General features: G+C 42.3%; 1 protein-coding gene across 6 annotated transcripts in view; it reads right to left on the reverse strand.

Moving 5' to 3' along the window:
- BEND7 (BEN domain containing 7) overlaps nt 1-21,814 on the reverse strand; it is a 52,665-nt gene extending 30,851 nt beyond the window's left edge. Inside the window, exons 1-3 of one of the 6 annotated variants that reach the window (XM_069035070.1) lie at nt 15,335-20,144; nt 11,453-11,536; nt 2,146-2,445 (exon numbers count right to left, since the gene is read on the reverse strand). In XM_069035070.1, the coding sequence (XP_068891171.1) occupies nt 2,146-2,445; nt 11,453-11,536; nt 15,335-15,812 (862 nt within the window). In that variant the 5' untranslated portion in view covers nt 15,813-20,144. Of the gene's footprint in view, nt 1-2,145; nt 2,446-11,452; nt 11,537-15,334 lie in introns of all 6 variants that reach the window. The other 5 variants (XM_069035079.1, XM_069035061.1, XM_069035052.1 and 2 more) reach the window with 5 other exon arrangements.
- Nucleotides 21,815-25,253: the final 3,439 nt, after the last annotated feature.

A 25,253-nucleotide genomic window follows, 5' to 3' on the forward strand; every position in this document is an offset into this window, starting at 1 on the left:
CAGTATATATTGGAAAAGCATGCAAGAACTACCCAGTGAAAATGATCTTGATAACCCAAAAGCAATTCAGCTGCTGCATCACTGCTGGATTTGGTACAGAACACAAGAAATGAAACTCAAGTGTGAGTTTGTTGTCTGTAATAGGACAGACATGGTACTCCCTGTTAGTCTGGTTAGGAAGAAATCACTTTGCTTTTAAAGTATGTTCCTACTCTTCCCTCTGCTGCAGCAATATCTAGGCTCGCCCTGTTCCTCCTTTACTCACTTTGAATTCTGTCAATAGCTTTCTCATAAATGCTTTCTATACCAGCACCTATTAAACCCTACTTCAGCCTCTCCTTGAACCACCTTTACCCTGTGAGTAGATAAGTACACCAGTGAGATGGACTTGATGTGTCTATTACATTCAAATTTGAGCAATTCTGATGGCCTACAACATCTATCTTCATTTTTTACAAAGTATCTATCCACACTGGACAGAAAGAGTTTCTGGACTCAGATCACCTACTACAGATGCCTGAACCTCTCCCTAGTGATGACCTAAGCCTGACAGCCCCAGGTAATAACCTCACATCTGGCTTGAACAGTTTTGCTCTGGTAACTTAAATACCATGGTAAGTACCAAGGAGTAGTATCTCCCTTGAAGTATTGTTCAGCATTTCTACACCCAGATTTTAAGAACTTTGTCCATCCTCTGAACAACATCTAAAAAATACTGAGTTTGATGCTCAGGCTCCCAATGCAAGGGATGGGGGGAATCAGGCTGTTAAAATGCCCGGAAGAGCTGTGTGCGGGGTGAGGAGGAGTTTTAGGGCTTACTCACCACCCAGAAATGCATCAAAAGTTTTTCTTCCCTAGAGACCAGGTTTTGGAGCCCAAGCAGCACCTGGGATCACAAAACCCCACTAGAGGCAGACACCTCAAGCCAAACTGCTATGCAGATCATCTTTTCAAAAGGTGGCCAGAGGAGAGGGCCCACACCCTCCTTTATGTAATAACCCAAAAGATTGCATTCCTTTCAGCTGCAGGACAGCTGCAAAGGGAGGTGCCTCCTGGGGTGCTCCCCCAAGAGCTGGGAACCTGGGCATTCCTCCTGCCTAGCCCAGGAGGTTGCTCAATCTGACCCTTCCATGTCCCATAGACCACTCCAAACCTGCAAGAGATCATAAGTCAACTGAATACCTCCACCACATACAAAAAATCAAAGCTGACATTTTCTTGCATATAGGGCCAAATCCTGTCAACACATTTTAGCTCACATGCTGAATCAGGCCCCTGAGGGGATAGAGGTGCTGCTCCACCTACCTTCTGGATTTGGGAACAAGACACTTAATCTATGCAGGTTTGGGCACTTCTCTGCATGCACAGAACTGTCCCTGCCAGTGCCCAGGGCCTCTAAGGACAAAGAAGGAGATGTGTGATGAATTTTGGGTCCTTCCATATTTAGGAGATTGTTATGGTGGAGTTTTGACAGCAGAGTTTTTTAATCTGGCAGGCAAAACTTCCATTCTCTGGGACTTAATAAGAGAAAGGCATTTTAAAGGCACACTGCCATCTACTTCAGGGCAGAATTCTCTGCCAGTACTGGATTGGCCACACTCTAGTACATGCTGTTCATAGGTGGACTCCATCATCTCTTTTCTCCAACAGTCTCATTGGAATAAAAGCCTAAAGCTGTGATGGAATTTTGTACCTGCAGTTCAGTGGCCTGTTATAAGGCTGATGCCATCTCCTTATGAAAGGTAGTAGAATCCTGCTCCACAAGTGGTGTCACAACAGTGCTACATTACTCACAGCAAAGAGGAGTGGTAGAGGTTGACATTTAATTAGCCATTAATTTAATACCAATGACAAAAGCTGTTTTAGTAAGTACTGTATAGAAATTAAACTTGTAAAGGCATTGAGTAATTCTATCCTATCACCAGGAAACCATTTTAAAAGCTAAGACAGATGGTAGCAGAACGCACCGTGCCCACTTTCACACCTTTTTGAAGTGATAACTATGTGCTCATTTTGTAGACTCTTAACTATAACTGCTTTCAGTGCAGTGGTACAATATATCATCACAACAAAGGTAGATATTTAGTAGAGAAGAAGGAGAGGGGAAAAAAAGGTACTCTTCTCAGTATCTAACACAGGTCATACCATTGGATGCCACAGTTCGAGCCTGATTTTGGAATGTTTTGGATCGAGTTCCGTATTGCCCTGAAAAATGGCTGGCTTGGGGTGATAACTCATTCCATGCACCGCTCTGTGACGGATGAAGGCTCGCCTGGGACTCCGCAGGGGGATTCAGGCGCTGGGCCCAGGCTAAATCTAAATCTTGGGGCTCCTCCTTCAGTTTTTCTCCTTCTTTGCCAACTCGTTGATAGATTCTTCCAGTGCTGTCATTCAGTAATCTTCTCATCCCTGTAATTTGTTTTTTAATTTCCCGGCTTTCATCTCCTAATGAAAACAGAGCCACAGTTACCACTATAAATTAGCAAAAACAGTAATGGGCAGCGATTAGTGATTTTAGATGCCAATAAGAGTTGGAGAACATAAATAAATAAATAACAACAAGAAAGAAAAGGGATGGTTGAGTGGTTGTTGGGATGTACCAGGCTATGCTTTCACACAGCCATGGCTGACAGCTCTCATGCCTGAAAGACCTGCTGAACTTAGCTTTCTCAATGCTGTTTCTAAGGCTTTGATGAGTAAGATTATTTTTTGCCAGAAGGAAATAATAATAGCTACAGCAGTTTCAAATAAACTGTCCTTTTAACAGACCGATCCTATTCAAGCATTGACATCAGTGGATGTTTTCCCTGAGTAAAGCCCAAAGGATCAGACCCTTTATATATCAGTTTGCTGTATGCTGAAGGATAGATCCTACAAAAAAAATAAAGCACAGAAAGCACCACACCACACACATGCAGAACAGCACTGCATCTATTGATTTTAATGATCAGAATCAGTTCCTTAGTCCACAGAATTTAGTAATACTGGATTATACAGAAATAAATTAAACAGTAGCTAATATGTGTGTAACTGCAGATAGCTGAATTGCTGGATGTCTTAAAAATGTAGATTCTAAAAAGAAAATGAAAACATATACAAGAAAAATGTGACTGTTCCAAATAAATTCAGGGCATTTAAATAATAAAAGTTACATACTTAACACTCCTGGCACCGTTTAAGTATTAATTTTACACATGAAACTGCTGATTGCACAATGAATAGATGTGTTTTGGGCAGATAGTAGCTATTTTGCTTGTTAAAGCATACATTACATTTCATGAGCAATAAGGAAGTGTTCATTGCCCTTTCTAAAGTAAGAAGCTTCTGGTTTTCTTACTGGTAATAGAAAAATCAAACATCTAAGCAAATGGCATAAGTAAGATCTAGAAACTGATGATCAACCTTCCTTACTTAATATAATAATGTCTGGTATCCTCTATTCAATTTATATTTGTGCTTCCCAAAATAAACCTATTTCTGGCAAAGCAATTGTACAAAGGAAACTTCAGAAGAAAAAAAAACTACTCTCCAAAAATCCAAGATGCAAGGTGTGCCGTCTCTGGTTCAACAAGGTACTTGAAAGTGTGCTAAATGCCAGGCATGTGAATAATTTTATCAACTCAACAGCACTATTCAGTTGTCTAAACTTAGGTGCACGTTTAGGTAGCAGCTAAACCAGACAGCTAAAAGAGCAGCAAATCCCTCCCCAACACAGGCCAAGCTCAACATGGCTGGGACATGCTGCATGCCCGGTGTACCAAGGGACACTAAACACCCAAAAGTGGGAGGTTTTATTCCAGGAGGAGAATAAGCAGAAGGGGAGAGGAGCTGAACAATGCCCTCCAGCCTCTGCTGGATCCCAGCATTTCCTGCGTGACCTGGTGCACTGGTTCTCTGGGCTGGTGCCAGCTGGCTCCAGCCCACCCCGATCCAGCGAGGAGAATGGGCGGCTTGCAAGAAAGCTCTGAGTCCAAACTTAGAAAAATATTTGCCAACCCCATACAGCAACACACCAGCACCATTTTCACTCCAGCTAAAGTGGGAAGAAAAACCCTCTGCAAGGAAGTTCTGCACTGTATTTATTTATTTAGTTGGTCTGCCTGCAGATTTATGTGTGCGGGTGTGATTTAATTAACAGTACCAGCACCAATTCCTTTAAAATGACACTTTTTGGCCCCAGCCCAGCCGGGGGTTGACTGTTTGCAGTTCCCAACCTCAAAAGGTTGCAGAGTACCACTGGACTCCAATTACTGAGATACTCACACTCGTACCCTGCACGCTGCCTTTCTCCTGTACATGGCTGTACCTGCCCATATCCCAGCTCCAAATGCTCCCACCACACCACAGCCTGGAGCAATCTCTTCCTGGCGTGCCATTTAACATTACCCTGGGAGTTTTATGTTGGCAATTCGGATTTGTACTCAATGGCAAAATGTACGTGAGTATCAAAACAGCTTCCCACCCACCTCCTCCTGCCGGGTGCAGGGACTGGGCTATGTGTCTGGTCGGGTGACATGTTGTTAGAAAGATTAAATTTCCATTACCCAATTACATAAAATATTAATGTTAATTGAGCTTATTCAGCCTTGATTCTGTTCCCTTGTTCCTTTATATAGAAGTCTTCCTATACAGTGACATGAGCATACTTAACTCCAGATAGAAAAAAACGCTACATTTATGTTACAATAAACCCTGCACTTGCATCCAACATTAGCCTGTCTTTGTGTTCAGGTAGATCCTTACTTAAACAGGGAGATTCACCCTTTGTAAACTTGTTTGTTGGGGTTTGGGATTTTTTTCAGGGATTTTCTGTTTGGTATTTGGTGGGGGGTTTTTTTGTTTGTTTTGTTTGTTTGGAGGTTTTTTTTGTTATGTTTTTAAAATATGTCTTCCCTTTTACAAGGAAGGGCATTAAAAACCTACAGGCTATCAGCCTGACTTAGTCTTCAGTGCAAGTTTACATCGCTCTTCTCTCAATCATACCTTTTTCCAGCTTTTAGTTTGTAAGTGACCAGCAACAGCAGCATCCTCCCCACAGGAGTGGAGTGCAGCTGATGTTACACCATCTGAATCTGCAGATGGGTACTACACCAGTAGCAGATTTAACTTCTTGCTCCCTGGTTATCTCATTTGGCTATTAGCTCTAGAGCCCATGGACAGCATTTTCTTATCAGTTATTCCACTGCTGATTATTTTCACAGATAATAACCATGTAATTTAAAAATGAAAAAAAAAGATGAGGCACAGAGAAAACACAACAACTCAAATTAGTATGTCCTATGGAAGAGACAGCCTTCTTTTAAATGCTAAATAGAATAATGAAGCACTGAAAAAAAAGTAGTTTATTACAAAGAAATCTCCATTACCTATCTGTGCAAAGCTTTCCGAGATAGATGCTGAGGTCTGAGAAGAGTGGTGTATACTTCAGCCTCTCTGTACACATACCAGAGGTCCTCACCATTTCCAAGGAGATGGGGATGCCTCCAAAGGCCTGCCTACAGGATTTGCCATTGGGATACCCCATGTAAACTCCTAGGTTTTATCTGAAATCAATGAAGTTACTTGCAAAACACTAAGACATAAAATGCTACTCAGAACCCTGGCAAGTTACAGCCCTATTTAGGAACTTGTATGTAAAGATGTCAGTTGTCATAACAAAAACATATTAACAATTTTTAATAACTACTGTTATAGTTGTTTCTGCAATGGCCCCTGACAAACAACCTCTTTTTTTTCCCGCATGACCTGTAATCTTATAAATCTTAAAAAATAAAAAAAAGCAAAACAAAGACCTTTAATAAATGCTACACAATCATAAAAAGTAATTTCCTCAAAATTCATTTCAATCTATTTCCTTACTGAAAGTGTACAGGGCATAAAAACTTCCTGCTTTGAAAGCTGCAAGAATGTTTAAAATTACAAAGGCACAAATGTAAACCAGCACTGTTCCAGGGTGCAGTAGCATCCATGTGACAAGTGTGCAGCTGTCTGAAGCAACAGGCCTGTAAATTACTCCAGTTAACAACATACTGATGATAATTCAGTTATTATACTCTTCGCTCCTACATGCTTGTCCATCTTTTCACTACTAGGTTTATTAAACTTAATATATCACATTGCCTACCAACAAGTTGTTATACGTTTCCCAAATAGTTTATCTAATATTATCATAGCAGTGCAAAGAACTATAAAATTATATGCAACCATATTCATATGTTCAAGTATTAATTTTATCCCAGTATTAGAGAAGTGGCAACCATGTCTGTATTAATGTGTGTGTTTTAAAGTGTATAAATGGGTGAACAGAATTAAGGTTGGGCAATTGTCTGTATTTGATATTTTCTTCCTTCAACTCACGTAAACAAATAACCATCATGTTCTCTTGATCCAGTATTTTACAATTACTTTCTTTGTTTCTAACATTTATATTTCTCATATGTTTTGGGAAATATTCACGAGTTGACTTTTAAAATACAGTTTTTCTATTAATTAGAGTTTAATTTTATGTTTTTTTGGGCAGATGAAATGCCTATGGAACTTTTTCCTTTCTTAACCATACAAATAGGGCTTTTTCCTTGATCAGGCTGCTTACTGACGGTACCTTCATCTCAGATTTCCACTTTTGTGTCTACCTAGGCTGAAACTGGTGGATGAGTTCAGGAGCTGTTGGGAGGGTAGGAATGGCAGCGACAGACAGCCAGACAAGCACATGTGAGCTGACAACATGAGCCTGGTTTGTATGGAAACAAGGCTTCAGAGGTGAGAAAAAGTGGAAGTCAATGCATATGGTGTGAAAGCTCAACAAAAAATAATAAACAATTGCAATGGGTTATATAATTAAGCATTTAAAATTGCAATTTATTAGATGCCACTTGAATGCTGCTCTCCCTGGAAGGGGGCCAGCAAAACTCGCCTGCTGTGTTTGAAGACTCCGTAAGGGCTGATTCAGAACAGCTCAAGGAATCGGGAAGCACGTGCACACAGGGCACATGTCTCCACTGCTTAGCCAAACTGAACTCACCCAGACACCTTTTAGAATGCTACAAGGTGTTCAGGTATTTCCTTCAGAGACAGTTATCCTAGAAGGGATATCAGCATCCCTTCTCAGCAAGAACTATATCCATATCAAATAATAATTTTCAAAAACCAAGGTATTTTTTTGTCACCTGGTACCCCAAGTCATCCTGAAAGAGAAAGTTGCAGAGGTTAGCATGGGGAAAATAGAGGATCCATGTGCATGATTGCTTATCAGAGCAAAGGTCTCCTAAATCACGTGGAATCTTACTGTGGCTGCTCTGTGTGTAACTGGAATCAGACACCCATGTAACTAAACTGATGGGGTAAGCACACATTTCCCAAAAAAGCAATCACAGGTCTTTGCCAACATATAAGATCCTACACTGAAGAAAGAACACAGGCAAGAACACCCTTTGCAAACTAAAAACCTAAACCCCAAGTCAGCAGGGAGGACAGTGGTCATGAATGGTGTCAGAGGATCACACAAGCAACACGAGTAATGAGCTGGAAATTTTGACTCTGCTAAACTAACACATAGGGACATTGAAGCTGTCTTAGTTGAGGCATCTTAGCAGTGCTCTAAAACATCACTTAAAAGCACTTTCTTATGCTCATGTCACCACACAAAGCACTAGGATTAGAGATGCAGGAAAACTGGATCACCCTCAAATAGACCTCTTACTCCCAAAGCAAGTACAGAAACACATGGTTTGATAACCCTGCCTACCATGAGACAAATAAAGTTATTAAGCCCCACAAACACTAATGTAAGCAGAGAAATTTGCAGAATCAAACCCAGGATTAGACCCTGACACCATTCAGGATTTGGGGGTTATTTCCCTGGAAACTGGGTCAGACCAGGTGGCCCAGCCACCACTCCCACCACAAAGTAAGTCTTTGGAGCCTGGGGAAACAGTTTCAAAACAGGAGCAGCTACATGAGCACAAGTTACACACTTTCATGCCACACTGTGCCAGCTAAATCACTCGGGAAAGGACAAGTGAGCAACTGTTCAATAAAAGTATATACTAATGGATCATATAATTAAAAAGTAATAATAGATATGCAACAATTTACCCCACTTCTTGGAAATATCCCAGGCCAAGATCATGCTTCAGCCCCAAAGGGAAATGCTTTACAAAGTTAGATCATTAGAGAACACAGATACATAAAATAAACTTTTATGCAGTCTTAATTACAGAAGCCACTACTGCAACAACCAGACTTGGGATATAATCCTATTAACAGTAACACAAGTCTGTGAAGTTACTTGTTAAGTCAACTTTTTCTCTGTGAATAAATTGCAAAGGATATTATTTCTGGGACAGAATAAATTCTTGAAATTAGTGAGTAACTTATGCATTGCTCCCCTGCTCCAAGAACACATTATTTATTTTTACCATGACACAGCGAAGTTATTAATCTGCTGCCTTCCATTTCAACAATGTGAAATGCTGTAAAATGCACAGACACCTGCATTACAGTACATTTCAGTTCCACTTTATATCAGTCATAAACATCTCTGTTTTGGACATCTCTTCAAAACAAATGCTCCAAGCACACTGTGCATAGCATTCAATTTTATGAAACTATAAAAGTTCTTCACTGTTAATTACACAGACAAATGTCTCATCACACATTTGATTACCAGGATAATATAATTAGTTTTCTACATTAACCTTTCAAACATAGAGCCTGAATTTCAAGTTGAAAGCATTGTAAAAGCACTCAGTCTGGAGGTATACTATATTTCCACTTTTTTGTGATGGTAATAAAATATTAAGACTGAAAAAAACCAATATGGTGTATGCAAAAGATTTTTTTTTAATAGACAGTCTAAGTTTATTCATCACTGTCCACAACACATGGGTGTTCATAGTCCACTCATGGGCTTGTAATACCAGCTCTGGGCTAGCAGTCCTGTGACTTAACTGGAAAAACTGAATTCAGATTTGTTTTAAATCTCACCCATATTTGAGGTTTAAGCATTTCACTCTGAGCTGCCTCCTCCACAGGCTGAGCAGTCTCTCCTGGTACCAGATAACTAAGCCCTTTCCTTCAAAACAAAAGACATGCCAGTCCTCATCCACAAAATATAGTGGTCATATTCCACATTCCCCTGCAATTTTGTAAAGACTGTGGTTAGCATGTCCTTCATCTAGAAAGATGTGATTTCTTGTTTATCATCTTACCAGAACAAAGGACTGGGGGAGAGGACAAGCCACCACATCTCCCACTCCCAACACTGCACCATATGAGAAAACTTCCCAGGCTCTGTTCAGAAAGCACCATTGCAACCATCAGAGGTCATGTCCAGCACCATGTTCTTTTAATTGCACTGAATCTTGCTCCAATTTCATTTACATTTACACAAAGCTGTATTTTGCCCATCTGTGCTGGTGCAAAAAAGACCATCTAGGTTCAACAGGTCTTTCTTGACATTTCATTCTTAATTTATCTGTATGTTAAACAAACAGGATTCTTCTGATTTACTCATTTACTCTAGCAGCTCCCCTCTTCTCAACAGCAGTTTTGAGTTAACCATGCTCAGCTGTGGAACCAAGGCATTTGCACATCCCATTCCCAATAAAGCTTCACTCATTTATAGACTGCCACTAACATTTCACCTTCTCTAAAGGTGATTGTTTCAATGCTGTATCATAGCATCCATTCCATACTAAAGGCTGCATCACACTGAGGTTTCAACTGCTGATCCCAGGGATCACTTAAACCAGAGAACAAACTTGACTCTAAACCAAAAAGTTGGAATAAACATCCTTCTGAGATAAATTTTGGCATAAAGCAGTGAAATCAAGTGAAGCAGCAATTATACCCTGACTATACCTGATAAGGAAGATCCTTGATGGGATTCACATTCTTAAAGGTTAAATTCTGACTGACTCTTGAAATAGGTGAACTTGAGGGACTTAAATGCCAGAGCACCTTCAGTCACAATGAAAAGCTGGATGCACTAAAAAAGAAAAACCCAAACAAATCTAGGGACAACACAACCAAGCCAAAATCAAGATCAGATGGTCTGACTCACAGCACAAATGTCAAAGCACAGACTTCTGCACATTCTTAGAGCACCTTGCCTGATGCCTAATTCTTGCTGAAGCTTTATCATGACTTAGGCTTGGAAGAGAAAGCATTTCAAGTAAACCTCTGGTGGAGCTCACTCCATCAGGTTTATCAGACTTCACCAAAAGTGCTTACAGAACACGAAATCCAAACACAAAGCACAGCAGCTGTCTTTGCTTCTCCCTAGAAATGGGTGTAGGGAGGAAATACTTGCTCAATATCCCAATGGTGAGAAGCTGAGAAGGGAATTTAACACAGGTCCCACCCCCGTTTTAACACATCCTCCTGTTCTCTCCCATTTGCTGCTGACCTCTAGGAGAGCATGTGGCACTAAGAATTTAGGAGACAAAGCCATTTTGCCTGCAGATTGACTTCAGGTGCTGATTCCCACATTCCAATGCCTCTTGCCGGCTCCAGGAGGCAACACTAACAGACTACAGAAACCTTCAATCACCCCACAAAAATGTTTAGGCTCCTGATGCTGAAAAGGAGAGGCAGACATCCCCAAATTTCTTGCTGCAAAGGCACCTGCTTTCTCCAAAGCCTGAACAAAGTGTCCACAAGCTTTATACAGCTCAAAAAACTGGCCCCTACGTCTTTGAATTTAGCCTGCCAAGTCTTTGCCAAGACATGCTTTATCCAGGTGAGGTCCTGGATGAACTGGAAGGGACTGGAAACAGGAAAGGAAGAAGCACTCTGCATCTGAGGAGTTATACAGGACAAAAAGCACTCAAGAAAGGTAAAGGTTCACTGATAGCCAGTCACTGATATGCTCTAATACATATCAGGCTGCAGACTCTATATTACTTCTCTATTTTCTTTACACATTTTTAACTGTTGATTTAATTTAATTTTGCCATGGCAGGATTAGCAGGCAAGCTCCAGAGGTGAAAGGACATTACACTAAGACAGCACATTAATCCTCTATCCCACCCAAGGCAGAAGCAAAACCAAACAAATAGCAGCTTCCTGGAAATTGAATTTCTGTTATCCAGATGTCAAAGATGTAATACCCCAATTACACAAACTATTGCCAGTGAAGCATGCCAGGGAATATGCAATGTAAATGGGGTGAGCACAGAGCTGCAAAACTGCAGAGTCAGCATCTGGCTCTCTGAGTGAGTGATAATTAGCACTGTGTGTAGACACTAATAAACATTTATGCTTGAAATTACAACTTTTAGCAGTGTTAATAAAGGATATATTGGCAATTCGTAGAATAAAAGGGTCTTGAAAAGAACGTCATATTAAACAATGGCAGGCGCTTTCTTGTGCTTGTACAGAGGTTTTTTTCCTCCCTAATTGCAAATGGCCACGCAATGTTGCTCAGAAATTAATCAACACAAGCACATACCTAAAAAAACTGGTTGTGTTTCTTTGGTCTCCCCATTAACATCATTGCTGTAGTCAGAGATCTTATATATCTCATGATGATAATCTGGAATGAAAAACGATAAAAAAAATTAGAACTCAAGTGATCTGGAAAAAATGAACACTGAACACATCGCTACAGTTTTACTACACAATTTATCAATATATCTGCAGTTTATTTCATGTACATCAAATTAACCACAGAAAATGTGCTCGGTATCAGCACCTCCTAAAAACCTTTGCTCACACTGGAGAGACTCAGCTCAAATATTTCACAGATTTAGGGAATAGCTACGCCTGCCCTAAATTACTGTGTTCATTTTCACAGCAAATTATCCCACCAGATGCCAATTATCTGGCTTCTTGCTTTACAGATGGAAAACAGATTTATAACGAAAACTTTACCTTCCCAGAGACCAAGCAAAACTTTTAAACTTCACCTCAGTAAGGAAGTACATCAGGGCTGTATTGCTCAGCTATCCTGACTCATACTGATGTCACTGGCCTCCCAAATCCAAAGAAAGGAGGATCAGGGACACCTTAGGATATTCACCTATAGAAACTAACAGTTATCACTAACTGTGATAACCTGAAGAATAACCATTGGCATCTCATATACAGAGATGTTACAGGATATTAAAAAAAAAAAAAAAAATCACCACTGAATTTCTATTTCAAATATAAGAATACTTTGCTGTGAAGGTTTCTGTTGTAACCCCAGGCAGGTGTTCAGTAAAACCAGAGCTTTGTTTACATGTGTACACAGAGGGAATAGTAAGTCCAAGGAAAAAAAAGGTGTCTAAAGGCAGCTCTCCTGGATGCTATTTCTGACTCTGCTACTGGCACACACTCTGTCCTTCGGCAAATTGCTCAAGACTGAACAATATATTCAGTGTCTTGAAAGAGCCACCTCCCCACCTCAGCCTTTCAATGCCCTCCCAGTTCCCAACGCTCTCAGCTACTCCCTCTGTAAACTGGTTTTATGTTTACTGGCCTCACAAAAAACGAGGCACAGATTAACTCATGGAACGGCACTTTGGGGGATTCACTTAAAAGGTGTAACAGAAGTGGACAGTGGCATGAGCAGCTCCTTCTCCCACAAGCAGCACACCTGTACCTCTGACCAAGCAGCTACAGGATTGGAAAGGTCTCCTGGAAGTCACTTTTTTTTGTTATGTGCTGTTTATTTGAACAGCACAACTGTCTTGAGGGCACAAGAGGAGGAACAACCCAATAAGTAAACTAAAATTGAGCCTAACACAGCGATGCAGTAGAATGAGAAGGACCTGGAAAGAAAATGAGGGGAAAACAAACATGCCACAGAACTGGAGAGGTCAGCGATGAGGTGCTACATGAAGGGCTCTTCTGCTGAGCACACCCAGTGAGTGACATGGGTAAAGGTGAAGCTTGAGATATGACATCAAGGAAGTAAAAGCTTCTTTCATGAGACTAAACCAGCAGGATTTATACTGCCTTCCATGATCACTAGCTGTCCTGTTGAGCAAAGGGAGTGATGAAGAGGCTTGGTGGGTACCTGATGGCCAGTCAGGGTCAACCTGCCACAGTCTGCACCTTCATCCTCCCAAGGACATTCCAAGATAGGTGGGAGCAAGTACGTGGAAACTAGGCCTTAAATGACTTACAGACTCGTGGTCCTTAGATATACAGATTACACACGGTTTCTTCTCTAGCACTTCCCTGTACATCCAGCTGGTCACAATATTCTTCTGGTCTGCAGCTGCTGCCTTAAAGTCGCCACATTTCACCCCAGAGGTGGCTGTGTTTTAGCACAGGAATGGATTTCCTCTTGATTTGGTCATTATTGGTCATTATGATAAGGTGCTCTGAAGTTATTTTTGGGACAGAATAAGCATTGTATGGGCACACATCAATAGCAGATGGTGTTACCAACGAATTCATACAGCATAGCCTTTTCTCTCTGGTTTCCTTCTTCTGCCTTGGATGTCACAGTCCAGGCACTGGAAAACCGTATCAATTTCACAACAGTAAACACTAAACTGTGACATTACGGAATGACTCCTGCAAGAGGCAAAGGCCAATTACAAGAGACAACTATTTATATATAATTATCTTTCTAATCAACTGTGATAGAAAAGAGTATGAGAGTGCAGACTAACATACAAAACATGATTTTTATCTCCTCCATTCTCAAAGTACAAAGACAATTTTCTCTATAGGATATGCTTTTAGTGTAGCCTTCTATTTGACTTTCTACATGCAAGAAGAGACCCCTGATAAAATATTATTAATAATGTACCATCATAACTGAATTTACCTAATAAAATAAGGTTAAATAGATCGTCTCATACACTGAGGCATATCTAAACCTGTAAGAAGTGGCAACTGAGATTGGCAGAATAGTCACCTATTTCTGGCATACTCTTTTTACAGGTCCATTAGGACAGAAATAAACAAAGCAAAATTTCAGTTTTGTTCTTCCACGTTTCACTTTCACCACCTCCATGCTCCAGCCCAGGTCTGCACTAACTCAGCCTCCAAGTCAGGAGCATGTTCAGTACCAAAAACCTACAAACCAAACCTGTTCTCTGTAAAAATTACACCCTTGATAGGTTTGCTAATAGATACAGACCTCCAATACATTTCAGACACGTCTGACAGATCACTGCCCCTCTAGTTTTTAACAGGGAGCATGTTTGATGCCCCAGACCTCTCCACCACGATACAGTAGTCATTATTTACTATTCCCACCAAGTGAGTTTATTTCCATCTTTGAATTTCTTCTCATCGAATGTAATTTTGCAGAGCAGTCCTCAGACAGCAAGTCTTGACACTCGTGTGTGTGTCCCCCTTTTCACCAGTTCAACATTACATCCAAGCAGTCACCTGCCTTGAACTTAGCATGCAGGACACACACAGCGTTTCATGGAGATATTCCCGTCCAATACTTGGAAACACAAAAGGAGAAACGATCTCAAGTCAAATCTATCAGGGCAAAAATATGTCATCAGCCGGAGAAGGGGTAAATCCCCAACCAAAATAAATCCCTAGGGATGGGAAGTCCACCTGTTAAAATGCCTACCAGCGGCTGTATCTTTTTTTCCCTTTAATTAAAGAAAACAACAACAAGACTGAAACACAGAGCTGTGCTTCATCCCCGACATGAATCCAAATATTTCTCCCCTCACGATCCCTTTTAAAATATCCTCTTTTCCAAAAGCAAACACACCCCGAGCGAACAAGTTACACGCCAGCGGCTCTCCCCTGCCCATGTACAATTAATTACCTGCGTGGATTTTTAATAAAGCAACCTCGATTCAGCTTTTCTTTGAAATACACGGATGTACACAGCCGAGGGGAGGAAAAAAACCACCCCAAATACAATAAATCCACAAGAGTTGAATACTAAGGGGGTCCGTCGCTGCTCAAGTGTCATTATTTTTTGCTCGCTTCCTAATTTTACCTTTTCTCTCCCCCCCCGCCCTCCCCCCCCCGCCCAAGCAGGATTTACCACGAAACACGATCCAACTTTATTTTGTGCAAGGTCTGGCTGGAAAAAAATAACACGTCCACCTGAGGTGGCGGGGGGGAGGCTTGAGGTGGTGGTTTTGCAACAACACGTAACATACATGCAAAATATAATTAAAAAAAAAAAAAAAGAGGAAACGGGAAGGGGGTGAAAGAAATTTAAAAAAAAAAAAAAAAAAGAAGAAAAGGCGTACAATGGTTTCGGGGAGTTCAGGCAGAGGATTGCGGAGTTCAATAACAGAGCCGGGAGGGAGCGGCGGCCCGGGGGCGCCGGCGTTTCATAACGCCCCGCTCCCCCCGGGGCAAAAGTCGGGGCTGCCCCCGGCCAGCGAACAAAGCCCGGCCGCCCCCGCCTTACCTTCGTTGACCAGTTTAAAGCTTTGGGATTTCCTGCTCCTCTTCCTCTGGGCGAACTCCATGGTGCGGGCAGGAAGGAGCGGGGCGGACACAGGACCGAGCTCCGTCCCTCCGATCAGCAACACACGCGGGGGTTGGGAGAGACGGCGGCTCCGGCGGCGAATAAAGGGATCCGGGACAAGTTGGCTCCGGTCTCCCCCCCGCTCCCGCCCCGAACTTTGAGGGAAAGCGGGGTGCGGCGGGGGGAGCCCCGCGGGGGCGATGCCGCCGCCTTCCCCCCCGCCGGCTGCGCGGCCGCGGCCCGGCGGCGAAGGGCGGCCCGCAATGGCTTCGCCGCCGGCGCCGGGACCCCGGTGCCACCTGCTGGGGGAAGGAAGGCGGCGGTTCCGCCGGCCGGGAGCCGCCGCCACCCCGGGGCCGGCCCGCCGCCACTCGGCCCCGCCGCGGGCTGAGGGCGAGGGGCTGAGGGGCAGCGCCATTTTGTGTCCCCCTCCCGCCGCCCGCCTCACACACGGGCACCGGCGCTGCCCCCTCAGCCTCGCGGTGCTGCCCGTGGCTCCCCTCAGGGGCTGAGCGGGGGGAACTCCTCGTGTTTAGCGGGACCGAACCAGGTCCGGCAAGGGAGGGGGTTGAAGTTGGCGTGTGGAAGTGGGTAAACCTCAGGAACTGATGGCAACACCTGTTTGTTGCCGTGTTTTACAAGGGATTATCGCAGCGATGTGTCCGCTGGTGTCATGGACCGAGGCCTGGAGGAGAGCGCCGAGCCGCCAGCTGGGCTGAGGGATGTTGAGCTCTGCCAAACCTGGATCGCCTTAGCAAGAGAAAGAGAGTCCCTCAGCCAAAAACTGGATCGCCTTAGCAAGAGGAGGAGAGTCTCGGCTCTCCAGAGGAGCGAGATTTAGGGCGTCTGGCAACCCTCCCGACGGTCACCGTGAGGTTACCGCAGCCGTACGGCTGGCCCAAACACAGCTGAAATTAGTGCTTTGATTTATTCACCACTTGACGCCTTCAGCCACACTTTCAGTTCGCTCACTGTGCTAAATTCACTGCGGGTGGAGTGGTTTTTTTTTGCAGCCGAGAGTGCTTTTGCCTGTTGCCTGTAGAGAAAGGACCCAGGCGTTTACAGTTATGACTACTGATAACTGCAAACACAGCTCCGATCATCATCTTGTGTTTTACATGTAGTCAGACTGTGTTGTGACAAGGAGAAGAGAATGTGATACTTGCATACGCCTACTTGAACAGATGCAAATGCAGATCTTGCCTTGGTCTCCTCAGAGTACCCAGGAGAATCCCGTTAGCTCCAGTAATATTGACTGACCCTATCACTCGGAATAATGACATAAAATTAGCAGGAGGGAAGCAAATTGAATACTAACAATAGTGATTTGTATCCTAACTGTGTGCACAGACATAGTCAGACCTGAATTCTTCGGTGTAAGGTTCCATCCAGACACCACACGGAGGGTATACGTGGTTCTGAAAAGCCAAATTGGGAAATAGCCTTAATGGTGAAGCAATATCAGAAAATATGCCTAATGGTAAAATTTATTATATGCTGGAAAATTAAATTCACGAGGGAGGTTATGGAAACCTCACAGATTGGGTAGGGGTGTAATTTTCTATTAAATTGCTAAGTGGAAAATCCCAGAGGCAATCAATATGCTACTTTTGGAATTTTCCTAAACTTCTCCGTAAGACTTTGTGAAAGGAAACTGGGCTAATGTACTATTTAAAATCCTGCATTATATATTTTTGGGAGGATGCTGAAGCAGCAAAGGTAGATGGATGTCATAGGCTGTTTGCTGGGTTGTGTGGGTCCAATTAATCTCTAGTACAGTGCAATGAAGTTGGTTCTGATATGCAAAAGCAGTGTGCCTAAATTTTTCCTACAAAAAGAGTATTTTCTCTTTTTTTTTTTTTTTCTTCCCCTTCCCCAAACAGTCTGCTGATTCCTGTCTGCTAACTAACTTTATTTACAAGACTTAGAGCAGAAACTGTTTTGTTTGACTCTCATCCTTCCTGGGACAATAGGAGAATTTTTATAAAGCATAAGGCCCTCATATACTTACTGTTCAGCTCACATGATGGGCTTTATCCTGCTACAAAAGTAAAAACATCTTTTCTGTTTTCCTCTGTTACTCAATTTTGTGAAACATTTTGGGGTATAATTTATGAAAAAGAGATGTGAGTGTTTTATCAGCTGCTCTCATACTCCTTTTAGTTGTTCCTTCCCTGTGCTGATGTTTTTGCTTAAAGGGACACTCGTGGTTTGAAATGACATTTCAGTCTGGGCGATGCAGTTTCCAGTAATGTTTTACAAGAGTTAGCACATCCCCTTTTTCACCGGTATTTCTCATTTTCCTTTTTTTTGAATTAGAGAGATCCATCCTTTTCATGCAGAACAAGCCTGATCCTGCAAGCTAACCTAATTGTGGTCATTCAGATGAATAAATCTTGCAATTTTCATTTCTGAAAGTATGAGCCAGTGTGGATACCACAGCCCCGATCCTGCCATCTCATCTGCATAAAAGTGAATTAGAAACTAGGACAAGGTGACTTTAGGTCAAAGTCTTGTAGCTATCCACACAACACGTAGGAGGATCCAGTAGCTGGAAACAGCTTTCTGTCCTGCACTGCTGGTGTTTCTCAGCTGGGACTTAGAGAAAACTACACAAACTGAAAGGCTCCCATGTACAGGGAGCTGTGAGGCTGTTGTGGGGCATTTTGGGGTGGGCATCCTAAAACTGGACTGGGATCATCTGCTCGTTTGTCACAGGCCACCATTGCATTATTCCAGCTGGAGAAATGCAGAGATGAAAGTCCTCTTTATCCCATTAGAATGGCTGCCTTGTGTCACCCTAGATAGTCACTGGCTGCATTGCTGTGGCAGCCAAGTGACTTAGGATAAAGTGCACACTGGCTCTGGGGGGCAGACAGCTTTTAATTTCATCTTTTATTTCAGTTTCTATCTTAGTATCATGTTATTATTACATATTAAGAACCCATTGGTCCTTTATTCCTAATGAAAATATGAACAATTCTGAGCATTTTGTATATATTCATGAATGGTTTCAAAGTATTTCCTCAAACCTTAACTGAATAATGTGTTTTTCAAAATGCCATGAAATTAGCCAACTAAATGAGGGCTTTATTTTGCAACATGTCCCAAGTCAGTATGATCATCGCTGATTATTTCTTAGTTAACATTGTATTATGCTTCAAGTTACTTGCAAAATATCCCCTCCCCATTCTAATTGATAGTAATTTTTCCAACAATTTTCTGGTGTGTAAAATACTTTTGTTTTTCATTTCAGATCACGAGCTAACCAATTAAATATAATTAATCTAGTAATATTTCAGTATTAAGAGCAGCAGGGCACTTCACACAGGATGTCCCAGTCTTTTCCTTTGTTTCCAGGTGTGTCCAGTTCATTACAATATTTTATTATTCAGAAGTAGGATGGTGTAGGACAAAGATGACTAAAGAGTCCTAGAACTGAGGAGAATTATATGAGTGTATCAGCTTTTCATTTGGAAAAATTATACTGGAGAAAGTCTCATAAACTCAATGATTTGATCTGAGGCTTAAAGTCCAATGTCAAGGAATCCATGTGAGGCCGTGTGAAGTGGGAAGAGGCTGCTGACTGTCATATTAATAGCACCATGATCACCACTCATCTTGAAGCCTGATGAGGTTCCGTGTGGTATTAGCAAGAAGGAGAAGGGTGAAGAGGTAAATTGGAGATCAGGAGCTGCACAGGTGACAGGTTAATAGGTGAGCTATTTTGGTTAGTTATGAGTAATGAATGGCACTGAGGATTTTATGAACTGTAGTAGTGTTTCCAGTGGTGGTTTTGTAGTCATATGACACATGTGGGCAGTACTCAGCTCCCAAGCTGACAGCAGGCCATGTTGTGCTGTGCTGTCTTACTACAGACCTTCCTTTCAGCAGGCTCTCAGGCTGGCATATCTGAGGATTGGGTCATTAGAGAGGAAGGTGTCTGGATGTCCTGAAGAATTCTGAAGTCAGGAGTACAGTTCAACTTGTTTTCCAACCCTTAAGTTTTTCCTGTACCATTTGAGTCATAGTCCTTGACATTCATGTCTGTGTCCTTATTCTCTTTTTCCTTTGGAACACAGTTTTGAAATGCCTTCTTGTCCATTCTGCTGCTTGCTAATCTTTCTCATATAAATTTTAAAGCAAAAAATTACAGGACAGACCAATGTTTTCATCTGTTTGCCAGCTCAGGGAGACCAAAACATTCCAGAACTGTTTCAACAATAAAGAATATAACTGAGTCTGTGTACACAGTGTTCTTTGTGTGTGCAGTCACAAGCCCTCTGAATATTTCCATATCAGAATGCAAACCCCCTTTTGACTGTAAGGTTGGACTTCTCCCCCCTGCTGTGACTTTATGTGCAGCTTGGACTAAGGCTACAAGGAAGGGCACTATAGTCTTAGAGTCAAAGTTTGATGGTCATCCACTCTGATCCAATACTTGTGGGATAATTGCGTATTAAGGTATTAAGTCTTCCCTAGGACAAACCAGTGTTTGGATTTGAATTCTGGGAGGACTGGAGAGGAGACCAAGGTGTCTAAGCAACAGATGTGGTTGAAGGATGAGGAAGAAAAGGTCTCAACAATGCTCTTTTTTATGAAAGAGAATGTGGAAAGGAAATCTGCCCACATACATGAACATCCTCTGCTTCTCTGCAACATGGAGAAACCATGAACTGCACTATTTTGCCCTTACAACCCAAGTGCTTCGAGGGAGCTGAGGACAATGTGAGTAGGGCCTGTTATTTTGCCTAGAAATTTGAATTTTTGTGCTATATAAAGAGTAATAGTGCTTATAAATTTTAGTCTGAATGTGTCTTTGCATCTCTACCACATCTGCCTAAGAGATGAAGTATAAAGCCAGGCTGGTGTCCTCGGAAAGGGCACATTTGAGCTCTGGGTCATCCCAGAGTCAATGTCAATCATGGCAGCCCAAGCACAGCAGTCAGCAGTCCCAGTTCTGATGAATGCTGCAGGCACAAATTGCAGCAAGCTCAGCTCAGGGTCCAGCAGCCCAGTGAGCCCCCTGCTAGGGAGAGTTCCAAGAGGGTCATGCTGCTGATCACACCTCCATTTTTGTATCAGTTTGCTTCAGTCACAGCAGCTGAAGGCAGATATAAGAGTGCAACGATGCAATCGCTGGAGCTACAGATGGAAAACAAATGCAGCATCAGCTGCAGGAACAAAAGCATTTAACACCACTAGACAGCTCCTTGAAGCTGCGGGATGAAGCCCAGGCAGCAGCCATCCTCCTCTAAGTCCTGACTGAGCCTGATGTGGGGATGTTACGCTGTGCTTCCCAGCCCAGCCTCTCGCCGTTTCCAGCTTGCCACAGGGACCTGCTCTCCGTGTCTCGATTCTGCCTTGATCCTCTTCCGTTTCTCCTGCCACACATTAGTAAATGGACTTGCAGTAAAATCAATGGGAGTTTGAAAACTAAAAGTAATGTGTGCTTTGGTATGCTACTAATCCACTTATTTGGATCCTCTTACTGCTCCTCTGGGCTGCCCTGATCCTCTCTATCAGCCCACCCAGCTGCTCTGATCTGCTCTCTAAACTTCTGCCGTGGCTATATTAGCATCCCTGTCAACTCACAGGGCTGCTGCCTCGACACCATCAATCCCCTCTCCCAATGAGAGTTTCCCTACTAAATTATAATCCCTGTAGCTCAGAATACTGATGCAAGCTAAAATAAATTCATGAAAAGTTGCTGCAGCTCCTACTAAGATGTTCTATTTTCCTAAATGTTTTCCAACAGTACTTATATTTCAGGCTGGAGAAATAGCTTCAGACATGTTCATAACCACCTGCCTGCTTTTCAGTTCTAAAAAATGAAATTTCATTGCAAGATACAATGGAGTTCAAAATCTACTCACACATGCACTTTTTAAAGAGAGATTATGTGAATTTTAAATCTCTGTCAGGCTGGAGACTGACAACATCTGAAAACGGTGCTTTTATTCAACAGTAAGATACATACAGCAGCATTTTCATTAATGTGACCCCCCCTGGATTTACCTTCAGAGATGTGTAGATACTGAAGACTCCATCACCCATTCAATCCCTGACCTCTCTGCTGAGGCAGCCAGTGCACCTGCATGGGCATTTTCTCTGAGATGGACACATCCTGCAGGGATCAGACTGACAACACAGAACTGTGATCATTTAGTAATAACTTTGAGAGATTTCTTGCCTGTGTTGAATAGAAGCTAATGAACTCAGAAGTACAATACTTTATGCTCAACCCTTTATCTTCTACATACATTAAAGTGGAAGAAAAATAGATGTTTTTATGTGCTTTTCTACCATCCAACAAGATCTCTTTGGCGTTTTGGGTGGTGGTGTCTGTTAATACAGCTAAAATGTCTCAAACCCAAGGGATGTTAAGTGTAGACCTTGTTTTGGGGAAGGTTGAAGAAAGAGACAATTGTATGGATGTAAAATTCAGTGCATGCAGTTTGACAACCCAGTCTGCATTTGCAGGGCTTAGTCTTGTAACTGCACCTTTCCTGGAAAGATTTTGTTGTTTGGGTATGTGTAGTGCAGACTGATGCTGGAAGTAAGGATGTTCAATGCTTCACATCATTTGCCCTGCACTGCTGGAGGGCTAGAAAGGACAACTACAAAAATACCAACAACAGCAAAAAAACAAAACAACCAAAAAAGGCAGCATGATCATTTTCCTGCCAGATGTGTTGAGTTCTTTAACAGCCACAAATGGCCACTGCTGTCAAAAAAGTGCAGTCTCCCTAGTGACATCTTGGGACCAATTCATTAGGGACTCTGGGGACAGAGCTACGAATACTGTTCCTGAAACAACAGTGTTTTCTTCAGATATCTCACGTATCAGCCAGTTTGGCAATAATTAGCTGTTCTTAAATGCAAAGCTTTTAGAAGCAACAATGAGTTTTTACACCACCTCAGTTTTACAGATAATAAAGCTGCTGGGATAGGAAAGACTCATGCATCCTATAGACAACCTAAACAGTGCTCATAAATATTCCTTTGTCAAAACTAGAGGATAATTAGCAGTCAAACAATTATTTCAAGCATGTTTCTAAAAGCCACACTATCCTTACTAACCAGTAACATCCATATGCATGTCACTACTTTCCTAACTATTTTAACAGTGCATTACAGAGGTGTGTCCTAGCAGACAGGAGTTGCAGGGGTTGACTTGTCATGAGAACTAATCAAGTGATGCTTCAAAAAGCAAAACAAACCAAATTCAAATGCCACCTTCATGATACACAGATGTCATACTCTTTGGAAGACTTACATTTGTTAGAAATGTGGGAACCTTTTTTCTGCGTTTCTGCCCCTGTGAGCTTTCCTTGTCTTTGCCAGTGGGATTTGGACACCTGTAGTGGAGCACTATCCCCAGTTTCTTCCTCAATCATCTCTCTAGCTGAGTGTTTCTCTGATTGTGACCTCCCGGAGACTGTGTGCTGTTTGGAAAGGTGAACAAGAAAGTGAAAGCCCAGTATGAGTGGCTTAAATTGACTAAATGGAGGGGATGGGCCCATCCCCAATGTCAGAATTGTAGGGAAGTGCAGTTTGCAATCCTTAGCAGAAATACTAACATGTCTGATAGAACACCTGCAGGTGCCCTGTGGATGTGACAAGCTGGAGGTACCTGTAAGCAAAGTAAATGTGGGGGCAAAGCATGGGGAATTGGGTGGGTTAATCCCTCCCAAAAAGTTAAGGACTGCTTTAATAAAAAAAGACTGAGACTGGGTGTGGAGCTCCCTTTGCAAGAAGCAGACATACTTAGTCATGGTGTAAAGGCAATTTTATCCACTGTCCTTTTTGGTATAGTGTTTTGAAGATGAATAAAAGGAACCATGTACTTATCTGAAAAGGGTTTCCAAGAGTCATCTGTGCCCTTGTTACTTGAAATGAGTTCTGCAATCTTGGTCAGCTGCAAGGCATCAGTTCTGCCTCCTGTGTGCAAGTGAAAGCATATGCTGGCTGAACTGGGGGTTTCCCCTCTTTAAATATCAAATAGATAAGTGAAACTGGATGTCTATAAAGATACAACCTGTAAACAAATAAATGTAAACTGAATACATCCACTGAAAGCAGTCAAAATTATTCTGATTCATTTTACCACTTTGGCAAATAGATGACATCTGGGTTATTTGAGTGAAACTGGGTTATTTGAGCTGCCTTCAATAATCTGTCTGTAGCTTGACAGTTGGCTTGCAGCAGATAAAGCTGAGCAATCACTTAACCAGCAAGAAATTGGAATGAAACACCTCATGTATGTTTTAAGCTTGTATTTCTATTGCTTACAAGGCTCTTATTGAATGTTCCAAGATTTTGAATAACTTCTAGATTTCCCTTTCCAGTCTTGATTTCATATTTAATGTTGTGAAGGAAATTACTTCAAAGTAGCTTTGCGGTTACCTCTGTGGGGTTGTTCCAGAGGTCTGCGGAAACCTGGATCTAGGGAAAACATGGGTAACACTATTGCTTCCAGACCCAAGCTCAGTTGCTGGGGGCTCTCAAGACTCTGCAAGTGGTTTTGGGAGAGCTTAAAGGCCTGGCTACCACCCTGACAGCAAATATATTTATTAATCACATGAGAGACAGAAATGCACAGCCACAGTGGTACCAAACCAGCAGGATTGCCCTGAAAAGCAAAACAGGAGCAGTAGAAAACAAATAGTCAAGCTTTGGATTTATAGCAATGATCTAATTGACTCTAATGAGTAGAGTAATGCCATATATGATAAACTGATGATTTGAAATACAGCTTGGAAAAGCACACATTTCACCATGTTAAAAATATCTTACGCAGTGACATCATCTAATGGATCATTGCATGGATGAGGGACTGGCACAGGGAAGGAATTGTCTGCTTTCACAACACAGTTAAACAGTTTCCGCACTCTGAGGGCTGCTCAGAACAATAGTGACTTGGAGAAATCCTTTTGCAGTGTGGAAGAACAGTTTCCATTGTGTGGAACAACTTGAACAAGGACGAGAGCTCACACTGTGTGCTTTCATGTGCACTGTGAGTTTGTGTGGCAAGCAGAGCTCCAGATATCTACCCTAGAGCCAAGGAGCACATGTGAATGGAGGAAGTCAGAGGATGAGAGATCTATAACGAATCAGGCAGGGACCATAATGAATTGTCAGCATAGATATAGCCTTGGGAACATGTTCTGAGGAACAGAAGAACTTTGAACCGTGTCCAGCTGAGACCTGACCCAACCATCTCAACAATCCATGTCCCTTGGAAATGCCCATGCCCTGACCTCGAGGCAAAGAGGAGCCAAACAGATTTGCCATGCTGGAGATCAGACAGGAAGCAAGACTGGATCTCTTCATGAAGTGTCAGTGAAAGAAAAAATATACCACCTCTTCTTACACATTAGAAGGTTTTGTAATATCTTCAAAAAGAGAAAATCTCAAATGGATGGATGACACCAAAGATTTTTTTCTCCCTTTCTTTCTTCGGAAAGATATTGGTGAATGTCCTCAGAAAAACAGAGGTAACATAACCACGTTTACATGCATACAGTAACTCTTTTGGGAGATGTAGTACTCTGTAGATTTCCACTTCTTGTCCATAGGACAAGACAATTGTCTTAATCACAGAGGGGATTTACATTACAGGATGCTTGAGGAGGCAAGAGAGCACAGAATCAGGAATACTGGAAAAAGAGCAATTGTGGAAAGTTGAGTCATCGGTAGTGAACTTTTAGACACCTTTTAGAGGTACAGAGTTACTTTCCAACCTTGCCAAATTTGCTTCACCAACATAAACTAGTCAGCCACTTCCTTGTCCCTTTTACCCCACTCCTGACACCTTTTTTGTTTTGTTTTTTACGGACTGGGAGATCTTTGGTCT

This window comes from Aphelocoma coerulescens, chromosome 1A (assembly GCF_041296385.1).
Source record: "Aphelocoma coerulescens isolate FSJ_1873_10779 chromosome 1A, UR_Acoe_1.0, whole genome shotgun sequence".
NCBI lineage: Eukaryota > Metazoa > Chordata > Aves > Passeriformes > Corvidae > Aphelocoma > Aphelocoma coerulescens.